The sequence below is a fragment of the Scyliorhinus torazame genome, chromosome 5, assembly GCF_047496885.1.
Source record: "Scyliorhinus torazame isolate Kashiwa2021f chromosome 5, sScyTor2.1, whole genome shotgun sequence".
Taxonomy (NCBI): Eukaryota; Metazoa; Chordata; class Chondrichthyes; order Carcharhiniformes; family Scyliorhinidae; genus Scyliorhinus; species Scyliorhinus torazame.
Window position 1 is genome coordinate 79,676,857 of NC_092711.1, and position 11,219 is coordinate 79,688,075.

Genomic DNA, 11,219 nt, shown 5'->3' on the forward strand with positions numbered 1-11,219 from the left:
AGATTTGTGTTTATTATACCCTAGTTAGGGTTAGGATCAAGGATAAAGTTAGGGTTAAGATCCAGGTGAGGCCATAGGACCAAGGTACAAAACTCCAGGCCCGAGGTATTAAAGTGGGCATGCAGGATAGGATCCCGTGTCGGAGTTTAAGGTTAAGGTCTGTATGCAGGGTCAGGGTGTGTGATTAGAGTGTAATGAAAGACTAAATAAGTGTTGTTTTTTGTGTTGAAAATTCTGTTATTTTTTAATTCAGACCATTAGGGGACTTTGTTCCCAGATTTATAATCCAATGTCTCTCACGTCTTTTTCTTCGTGGAGTTGACCATTTGCTATTTGCTTCCAATCCTATGATCTGTAATGCATCGAGGCCATGTTCCATAAAATGTATGTTAATTAATTTATGCCTTTTGTGAGTACGGATCTCACTGCAATGTCCCGTGAGTCTGGTTCGTAAGGTGTTACCTGTTTCGCCAATGTACAGAATGTCACACCTTTTACATCGTATAACATAGACCAAATTTTTATGTTGGCATGTTATCTTTTGTTTTATTGTAGCTACTTTTCCTGATCTAGAATTGTGAATTGTAGATGTGATTTTAAAAAATTTGCAGCTTGTGCAGTTGGTACGACCACAATTATATTTCTCTTCCAAGGGAAGTTTGGTCTTGACCAAAAGGTCTTTTAAGTTCTTGTTTCTCTTGTAGGCAGTGACTATATTCCATTGGGTTAATAGAACAACGTCTTGTTTGAGTTTCTCAAAATGTTTTTTGATGAGTTTATTTATTTGTGTGGTTTTACTGTTGTACTGTATTACAAAAGGTATTTTTGAGGATAGATTTTTATTGCCGGAGGGGTTCTGTAATTCTGTTAGAAAGTTTGATTTGATATATCTAAGAAATCTTTTTGTGTAACCTCTATGTTGTAAGGCTGTGAATAAAGTATGTACTGCAGTCTCAAAATCTGAGTTTTCTGAGCAAATACGGTGGAACCTTGTCAATTGTGATTTAATGAGGCCTCGGAAGACGTGTTTTGGGTGATGGCTGTTGGTGTGTAGGAGTGCATGGGTGTCTGTAGGTTTAAAGAAAACTTTAGTAGCTAATTTGTATTCTCCATTACTCTTTATAACTTTGTATACCGTGGTGTCCAAAAAATCTATTGTGTGTTCATGTGTAATGACTTTAATTTTAATAGATGCGTGATGGTTGTTGAGGATATGTACAAATTGTTCAAACTCAATTGTGTGTGTGTCCAAACACCCCATATATCATCTAGATATCTATAGTAGCATAATGGTGTCTTGGGGCACTTTTTGAAGACCGTTTGTTCCCATTCGGCCATGTAGATATTGGCATAGGCCGGTGCAAATTTTTTCCCATTGCTGTACCCTTAATCTGTAGATAATGTTCATTGTTAAATTGAAAGTCATTTCTCGTTAGACCTAAGTGTAATAATTGAACGAGGATTGCATCTGGTCTATTGGGTTGCCAATGTTTTTAAAAAATATTCCTCACCGCCTCAATTCCTCTATCCGTCTCAATGTTGGTGTAGAGGTTATCAACGTCCATAGTGAATAGCATTGTTTTAGAAGTGATATTTAGGGATCTAACAATTTTAATGAAATGAAAGGTGTCTTTAATGTAGCTCGGATGTTTTTGGGCTAGAAGGGGTTTAGAAACGAGTGTATGTACTCTGCAATTCTATAGAATTCGCTCCCACAGTCTGAAACTATGGGTCGACCCGGGGGAATTTTATGTGGTACCGTCCATGTTTCCGGATTTTTATGTATTTTTGGGAGGAGATAAAATATCCGTGGTAAAGGTTGAAATTGTGTAAAATAGTCCATTTGTTTTTCAGTAATATACTGTAAACTGTGTAATTGTACTAACAAGCCTGTAATCTGGTCATATGTTTGATGGTATATTGGTGTTGATAATTTAGTGTAATACTCAGTGTTGTTAAGTTGTCGATAAGCTTCAAAAAGATACTGTTGTCAATCCATAATAACAATATTATTTCCTTTGTCCGCTGGCTTTATGATGATATCTAAGTTAGATTTAAGCTGCATGATTGCTTGTCGCTCCATTCTCGTTAAGTTTTGTTTATCTTTTACTTGTTTGATTTTTGTGATGTCTGAATTGATTTTTTGGATAAAGCTTTTTATTTCTGGGTCTATTTTCTGTTCCGATGGGTTCCAATCTGATTGGGGTAGGAAGGGTTGTTTTTCATCTGATGTTGCATATTCAAAAAACTGAGAATTTTGATTCTTCTGTAAAATCTTTCAAGATCTATTTGTATTTGTGTATTGTCTGGCTTTTGTACTGGGACAAAGGTTAATCCTTTGTTTAAAATCTTTTCTTGTATCATGGTAAGTTTGAATGTGTTTGATATGTTAACTATTGTATTGTTGAGATTAAGTGGTTCTTCTTGCAGGCTCGTTTTGTTGCCGTGTAAGTGTGTTAACCAATTATTTAGTATAGCTATAGCTGTTTCGTCCGTCCAATGAATGTTATCTAACTGGACTTGGAAAAATTTATTTGGAATTGCTGGGATGAAAGATATGTATTGGTTTAAGGCTGCGATAGCTTTTTTCTGTTCTTGTGGGAGACTTGTACTGTAATTGAGTTCAATTATAAAAATCTCTGCTTTAGGGAATTTTTGTTTTGTTGTATTTAATAGAACTTCGAGTTGTTTGATTGCGGTGGAAGGATTTTGTGTGCGGTTATTAATGCCAATTGATAACGTTACTTTTTGTATTTTTAGAAAGGGTTGTAATTTGTTTCGAACGGTACTGATGTGAGAAAACTTTGCTCCAGGAAAACAGTCGAATTGTATGTTTGGATCCGGACAATGTTTGATTTTCATGAGGTTGGAATATCCTATAATTAATATAGATTTTTCTGGCAAAAATGACCAATCTTTATTTTTGTCACTTGTGTGAAGATGTTGTGTCATAGACATTGTAGTTACTTTTTGTATCATGGTGAGTGTTGTGTCCGGTGAGGATGAGTGTGTCTGGAATGACTGTGTGGGGTTATGTCTATCCACCTCTGGGCTCCCAGCTCTGTAGGACCAGGTAAGTGATTGGATAGGGGCTTTTAAAAGACCTAGATGGCTAGAACACGTGGGTGTCGGTGATGGGGGTGAAATTATGTGTTCCATAATTAAATTCTTAGAAGTACTTGGCACTGTTTGTGTTGGTATTTGCTGTTTTCTGTGTAATGGTATCGGTGTTGAGATGTCTGTATGTTTGGGAAGTGGTCCTGCAATTTGTCGATTGTCCTGTTGTTGTTTTGTAGAAGTAGTCGTTTTTAATCCTTTAAATGTTAAGTCTTTTTGTAAATTAAAGATGTATTCTTTTGTTTTTTGGATTGTTTTAGTTCTGAATTTATTCTTGAGCTTTGTTTTGTGCCATTGTACAGCTTTTGAAAAAGCTTCCTCGCATCTATTTATAGCGATAATTTTTTGTAATTTATTAAATAATGTTTTCAGGTTTGTTTTATAATGTTCAATTAATAAAACTTTAGTGTTATAAACCCAATTGTTTGCATTGATTGTTAATCTATTTGTTGTTGTAGTAGTTAAACCTGCTGGTTTGATTGAGAGTCTATTAGTGACTTTGATAATTGTACAATGTGTGTAGGGGTGTCCGCTTCGAGAATAGATAACTGGTGCATACTTTGTAACATCTTTAAAATTATTTTAACGGTTGGGATAAATGTATTTGTCCGGATATAAATGGGATTCATTGTATTGTTGTTCATTTTGTGATGACAGCCACATCAAGGTAACCTTTAAAAAAAATTTTTGTAAATTAAAATATTTAAGTTAGAAATACTTATAATTAGGAAAGTCCAAGTACATGACAGTTAAGAATATTAGACAATTTTTAATAAAATATTTAAGGAAAAGGAATTATTTTTATTCACACTTTTACTAAATTATCAATAAGCACTTATATTTGCGGAAACAAAATGTAATATACATATCAATACATATTTTAATGTTTTCATAAGAAAAAAATATTTTTTTATACTCTTTTATTCCCCGTTTGTTTTTTTCCCTGGGGGATGCTTTCTATATTAATGTTACTTAATTGACGTAATACAAAATGGTTGTTATTAAACTATTGGATACTGTAGTATATTTCTATACTTGTGTGTAATATTGTTATTGTAAAGATTGTGTCTAAAAGGTGGTAGAAAAGGATGGTGGTTGGTTTTAAAGTGCAGTTAGGGTGAAAAAAAATTGTTGTATGTTAATTAATTTAAATATATTGTAACCAATTGTGCAGGATGGCCGTGGCAGTGTCTTCTGTGCAGGTTATATTATTGTGTGAAACAGTAAAAACTTTATTTGATATGCTTGGGATGAAACATTCTTTTCTAATAAAATCATTTAAGGTGATAATTGTTCGAATTTGTTTTTCTGGAAGTCTCTGGCTAAAATTAATTTCTGTGATGAAGATTTTAGTTCTGGGGAATTTATGTGCGGCTATTTTTAAAAGGATTTGTAGTTGTTTGATAGCAGTGGTAGATGTTTGTGTATGGTTGAAAATGCCTATGGAAAATATTATTGTATTTATTATGGGATGGGATTTTAATTTATGTAGAACGGAGGTAATGTGGATGAATTTTGTGCGGGGGAAACTGTCAAATTGAATATTAGGGTTGGGACAATTCTTAATAGTGGACAGATTGGAGTCACCTATAATTAGAATAGACTTTGTTGGGACTAAGAGCCATTTTTTCTTTTTGTAAAATGTATGGGGTGTAGCAATATGATATATTTGGTCTCGTCATTCGTGGTAGTGGGTAAAGTTTTATTTGGTATGTGTCGAACGTTGGTTGTGTTTATAATTGGACTGTCAGTTGCGTTGACACATGATTGTGCCTGGACTGGGGTTGTCAGTAGATTGAGGTGTGTGGTACAAGTTGGGAATTGTGGTAAAGGTGTAAAACTGTTATTGTGACTTGGCGCTGCATATTGGAAATCCAAATCTATGTCCTGTGTTTCCGGCGGGTTAATGACGTTTGTGTCTGTGGGTGAAATGTTAATATTTGAGTTAAAAATGTAGTTCTGAGTTTTTTCAATTATCTTGAATCTTGCATTTTGTCTAAAGTTTTTGTTATACCACCTTTTTGCCATATCAAATGCCTCTTGTGGTCGCTCCTTCTTAACATCTTTTTCTAATTTATGAAGTAATCTTTTTAAATGTGTTACGTAATGGTCTATAAGAATTGTTTGAGTAGTTTGAACCCAATTATTTGCATTTGTTATCAATTTTGAACTAATTTGCGGGGTAACTCCTATGGGTCGAATCGAATTGATTAATGTTTTGGATAATTTTTTAATATACTTGGGGATATTTCCTTCTATTATAGTCAGGTGATGCATATATTGCAGCATTTTGTACATCATTTTGGTTGCTGGTAAACAGAAATTTTCTTCAGTGAAAAGGATGGTGGTATTCATCCTTAAAATAAAACAGAAAGAGTTAATTTCTTATATAATTCTAAATACTTTATATGTAAGCAACATTAGTTATCCATAAAAAAATTGAGAGAGGAAAAGCCGAATAAATGTAAACTAAAATACAAACAATTTAAAATTGTTATTTTTATATTAATTTAATTATTATTGTATTTCAAACTATGTTAATGTGATAAAGATAGAGGGCACGAGATCGATCAGACGCGAGACTGGAAAATAGCTTTAAAATTTTTGGGAGTTATTCCCAAATTGTAACGTACCTGAAAGTGGTCTTGCTGAGATTTTGCAATTCGAATGTAGTCTAATAGTGGACTATCTAGTGGAAGGAATCATTCCTTGTTAGACTTTATATTTATTTTTATTAAAAATATTTGTATTAAAAAATGCTACCTGAAGAGTTGTGCAGAGATTTTGAATTGGTTGGTAGACTCGCCCTCCGTTAAATCACGATGGGAATCTTCTTTTGTAGATATTACAAAATGTTAAAGAATTTAAAAAAAAATTATTTTTTTAAAATGAGGAAAAAAGTTGTTATGAAAAAATATATATATATTTTTTTAAATGTGCTATCTGCATCGAAGTAGAGAGTACAGATCTTTATGTGGGCTACTAAAACCTATTTTGTAGGCAAACAATGGTCCCGACATGTTTCGCAGTCATTACTGCTCATCAGGGGACTGTTTTTCGTCCACTAAGAGCCTTCCTCTCACTAAATGTGTAGCACAAATTTCCAAATTAAAAATCTTTCTTTTTTTTAAAAAATTGAAAAAAATTCAGTTTCAAAAAAAATCTTTATTAAAAAAATTCAAAAAGTGAAAAAATGTTTCAACTATTCAAAAGTAATTAATTATTGAAATGGTTTTACCTCAGAATAATCAAAAATAGTAGAATTGTTCTCTGAAACGCTGCAAAATGTGGAGGATTTGGTAAAGCAACCTACTCCGGAGTGAGTCTGGAAGCTTCTGACCAACTGTCAATCAGTAACAGCTGCAGAAAACCGTTAGTTAAAAAAACTGATGTCAGCAAACATCAACACACCTGAAAGAATTAGCATATTTCAATTAGGAACTGCACACTTTGCAATGTTAATATGGAACTATTAATTGTTTTAAAATGTTTTTTATCTTTTTGATCTCCTTTGATTGTCATTTAAATTGTCATGTAAACCATTTAAATTATTGTTGGTTCACATGTGATTTAATTTGACAAATGCATTAGCCAAAGAAAATCATTCCAAATCACACATCCCATCGATACCCAGCTCTCCATCTTCAGCACATATTTATGTATTACATTTTAACCCTATCTATATTAACAAATAAATATACTAATAGCCTAAAATCTTTTTTAGGCTATTAAAGAGGGGGGGGGGCTGTGAGGTTGAGTTGTGGGGAGGAGGGGGGCCCTGTGAGGTTGAGTTGTGGGGAGGAAGGGGGGGCCTGTGCGGTTGAGTTGTGGGGAGGAGAGGGGGCCTGTAAGGTTGAATTGTTGGGAGGAGGGGGGGCCTGTGAGGTTGAGTTGTGGGGAGGAGGGGGGCCTGTGAGCTTGAGTTGTGGGTAGGAGGGGGGGTCTGTGTGGTTGAGTTGTGGGGAGGAGTGGGGGCCTGTGAGGTTAAGTTGTGGGGAGGATAGAGGACCTGCGAGGTTGAGTTTTGGGGAGGAGAGGGGGCCTGTGAGGTTGAGTTATGGGGATGAGGGGGTCCTGTGAGGTTGAGTTGTGGGGAGGAGGTGGTCCTGTGAGGTTGAGTTGTGGGGAGGAGGGGGTGCCTGTGAAGTTGAGTTGTGGGGAGGAGGGGGGCGCTGTGAGATTGAATTGTGGGGAGAAGGGGGGTCTGTGAGATTGAATTGTGGGGAGAAGGGGGGTCTGTGAGGTTGAGTTGTGGGGTAAAGGGGGGGCCTGTGAGGTTGAGGAGGGGGTCCTGTGAGGTTGAGTTGTGGGGAGGAGGAGGGCCTGTGAGGTTGACTTGTGGGGAGAAGGGGGGGCTGTGAGGTTGAGTTGTGGGGAGGAGGGGGGGCCTTTGAGGTTGAGTTGTGGGGAGGGGACCTGTGAGGTTGAGTTGTGGGGTGGGAAGGGGGCCTGTGAGGTTGAGTTGTGGGGAGGGGGCCTGTGAGGTTGAGTTGTGGGGGAGGGGAGGGGGCCTCTGTGGTTGAGTTGTGGGGAGGAGGGGGGGTCCTGTGAGGGTGAGTTGTGTGGAGGAGGGGGGCCTGTGAGGTTGAGTTGTGGGTAGGAGGGGGGGGGGTCTGTGCGGTTAAGTTGTGGGGAGGAGGGGGGGGCCTGTGAGGTTGAGTTGTGGGGAGGGGAGGGGGCCTGTGAGGTTGAGTTGTGGGGAAGGGAGGGGGCCTGTGAGGTTGAGTTGTGGGGAAAGGAGGGGGCCTGTGAGGTTGAGTTGTGGGGAGGGAAGGGGGCCTGTGAGGTTGAGTTGTGGGCATGGGAGGGGGCCTTTGAGGTTGAGTTGTGGGGGAGGGGAGGGGGCCTGTGAGGTTGAGTTGTGGGGAGGAGAGGGGGCCTGTGAGGTTGAGTTGTGGGGAGGATAGAGGACCTGTGAGGTTGAGTTGTGGGGAGGAGGGGGTCCTGTGAGGTTGAGTTGTGGGGTGGAGGGGGGGCCTGTAAGGTTGAGTTGTGGGGAGGAGGGGGTCCTGTGAGGTTGAGTTGTGGGGAGGAGGGGGGTCTGTGAGGTTGAGTTGTGGGGAGGAGGCGGGCCTGTGAGGTTGAGGAGGGGGGCCTGTGAGGTTGAGGAGGGGGGGCTTGTGCGGTTGAGTTGTGGTGAGGAGGGGGGGGCCTGTGAGGTTGAGGAGGGGGGGCCTGTGAGGTTGAGGAGGGGGGGGGGCTTGTGCGGTTGAGCTGTGGTGAGGAGGGGGGCCTGTGAGGTTGCGTTGTGGGGAGGGGAGGGGGCCTGTGAGGTTGTGTTGTGGGGAGGATAGAGGACCTGTGAGGTTGAGTTGTGGGGAGGAGGGGGTCCTGTGAGGTTGAGTTGTGGGGTGGAGGGGGGGGCCTGTGAGGTTGAGTTGTGGGGAGGAGGAGGTCCTGTGAGGTTGAGTTGTGGGGTGGAGGGGGGGGGCCTGTGAGGTTGAGTTGTGGGGAGGAGGGTGGGCCTGTGAGGTTGCGTTGTGGGGAGGTGAGGGGGCCTGTGAGGTTGAGTTGTGGGGAGGGAAGGGGGCCTGTGAGGTTGAGCTGTGGGGAGGGGGCCTGTGAGGTTGAGTTGTGGGGGAGGGGAGGGGGCCTGTGAGGTTGAGTTGTAGGGAAAAAAAGGGGGCCTTTGTGAGGGGGACAGGGGAGTTGTTGGGGGGGAGAAGGGACCTTTTTGAGGGGGACGGGAGTTGTGGGGGGGAGAGAGTGGGGACCTTTTTGAGGGGGACGGGAGTTGTGGGGGGGAGAGAGTGGGGACCTTTGTGAGGTGGACAAGGGAGTTGTGGGGGGGACAGGGTGTGTGTGAGGAGGGCAGGGGGTGTGTGTGAGGGGGGCAGGGGGTGTGTGTGTGAGGAGGGCAGGGGGTGTGTGAGGAGGGCAGGGTGTGTGTGAGGAGGGCAGGGTGTGTGTGAGGAGGGCAGGAGGTGTGTGAGGAGGGCAGGAGGTGTGTGAGGAGGGCAAGGGGTGTGTGAGGAGGGTAGGGGGTGTGAGGAGGGCGGCAGGGGGGGGTGTGAGGAGGGCGGCAGGGAGTTGTGTGAGGAGGGCGGCAGGGGGTGTGTGTGAGGAGGGCGGCAGGGGGGGTGTGTGAGGAGGGCGGCAGGGGGGGTGTGTGAGGAGGGCGGCGGGGGGGGTGTGAGGAGGGCGGCAGGGGGTGTGTGTGAGGAGGGCGGCAGGGGGTGTGTGAGGAGGGCGGCAGGGGGTGTGTGTGAGGAGGGCGGCAGGGGGTGTGTGAGGAGGGCGGCAGGGGGTGTGTGTGAGGAGGGCAGGGTGTGTGTGTGAGGAGGGCGGCAGGGGGTGTGTGTGTGAGGAGGGCGGCAGGCGGTGTGTGTGTGAGGAGGGCGGCAGCGGGTGTGTGTGTGAGGAGGGCGGCGGGGGGGTGTGTGAGGAGGGCGGCAGGGGGGGGGGGTGTGTGGAGGGTAGGGGGTTTCTGAGGGGGACAAAAAGTTGGAAGATAGTACGTGGGAAGCAAAGATTCGATTGTAGTTGTATAAGGAGGTGGGGAGAATAGTTTATTTAAAAATTATAAATGTGTTGTGTTAGGGTTATGGATTAAGGTTTTAACTAATATCACAGATGAATAAACATATGTAGGACATCCAATTAAAATATCTATTAAGTTATATAATCTTTTGCACCAATTCAATGTCCGGACGTGTAACTAAGAAAACTTTTTAGATCTAGAGTGTTGAGTCCTAAAGAGATAAAGGGGGACATAATAACCGGGAAGATAATACAGGGAAAGATTATGGAAAGGAAGGAGATATGAACAATTGTAGTATAGAAATAAGAAACAGAGAAATAGATACGTGTATTATGACACTACTTGGAACAAGTTAATGTTATACGTGGCTCTCGTCAAGGTTAGGATTCCGGGTTACGGACAGATGGGTGGTTTCCCTTTTTTCTGCACCCAATAAGGGATACAGCGCCGAAGCGTCTGCCACTTTACTGGCGCACGTTCAACATACTTTTCCGCATCGGATTTTACGTCATCTTGTTTCACGGAACTGAGCACGTATTTAGAAATTTAAGGTAAATGAAAGTTGGAAAATAGTACGTGAGCAGCGAAGATTAGATTGTAGTTATATAAGAAGGTTGGGATGAAAGTTTATTTAAAAATTGTAAATGTGTTATGTTAGGGTTATGGATTAAAGTTTCAACTATTATCTCAAATGAAGGAACCTATGTAAGTCATTGAATTAAAATATCTATTAAGTTATATAGTTTTTTGAACAGATTCAATGTTCGAACGTGTAACTAAGAAGGCTTATTAGATATAGAGTCAGGGTTCTAAACAGATATGGGGGACATTATAAAAGTGAGGATAATCCCAGGGAAGATTATGGATAGGGCGGAGATATGAAGAATTGTAGGATAGATATAAGAATCAGAGAAAAAAAGATACGTGTATTATGACACTACTTGGAACAATTTAATGTTATACGTGGCACTCGTCAAGGTTAGGATTCCGGGTTAGGGTTAGATAGAGTCAATGGATGGGAAGCTGGTTTGCGTGGTGGACTGGGCTACATTCACAACCTTGGGCAGAGCAGGATCCATACCAAGCTATAATACAACCAGAAAGAATGCTTTCAATGGTGCATCTGTAAAAGTTGGAGAGAGTCGTAGCTGACATGTCAAATTTCCTCAGGCTTCTGAGAAAGTAGAGTCGTTGGTGGGCTCTCTTAACAATATTGTCAGCATGGGGGACCAGGACAGGTTGTTGGTAATCTGGACACCTAAAAACCTGAAGCTCTCAGTTCAGCAGGTAATTGGGATGACAAATGGAATGTTGGTCTTTATTTCAAATGGAATGGGATGTAAAAATAGGGAAGTCCTGCTAAAACGATCCTGTGAATAGTTACATAGAAACATAGAAAATAGGAGCAGGAGGAGGTCATTCGACCCTTTGGGCCTGCTCCGCTTTCATTATGACCATGGCTGATCATCCGATTCAATATCCTGATCCCGCCTCCCTCCTCTCACCCTCCCTCCCCCTCCTTATCTGTCGAGGCTGGGTCATTAAGTATGTTCAAGTTTAAGATAGACAGATTTTTAATCAGTAAGAGAATCAGGGGTTATGGGGATAAGGCGGTAAAGTG

The 11,219-nt window shown here is 41.6% G+C and overlaps 1 protein-coding gene across 1 annotated transcript; it reads right to left on the bottom strand.

Moving 5' to 3' along the window:
- Positions 1-232: 232 nt before the first annotated feature.
- Positions 233-7,504, bottom strand: LOC140418559 (uncharacterized). Its single transcript, XM_072502065.1, has 3 exons — positions 6,356-7,504; positions 5,751-5,806; positions 233-5,473 (listed from the first exon to the last, which is right to left on the bottom strand). Exon 3 carries the CDS (start codon positions 1,259-1,261, stop codon positions 245-247), a length of 1,017 nt encoding a protein of 338 aa, XP_072358166.1. The 5' UTR covers positions 1,262-5,473; positions 5,751-5,806; positions 6,356-7,504; the 3' UTR covers positions 233-244.
- Positions 7,505-11,219: the final 3,715 nt, after the last annotated feature.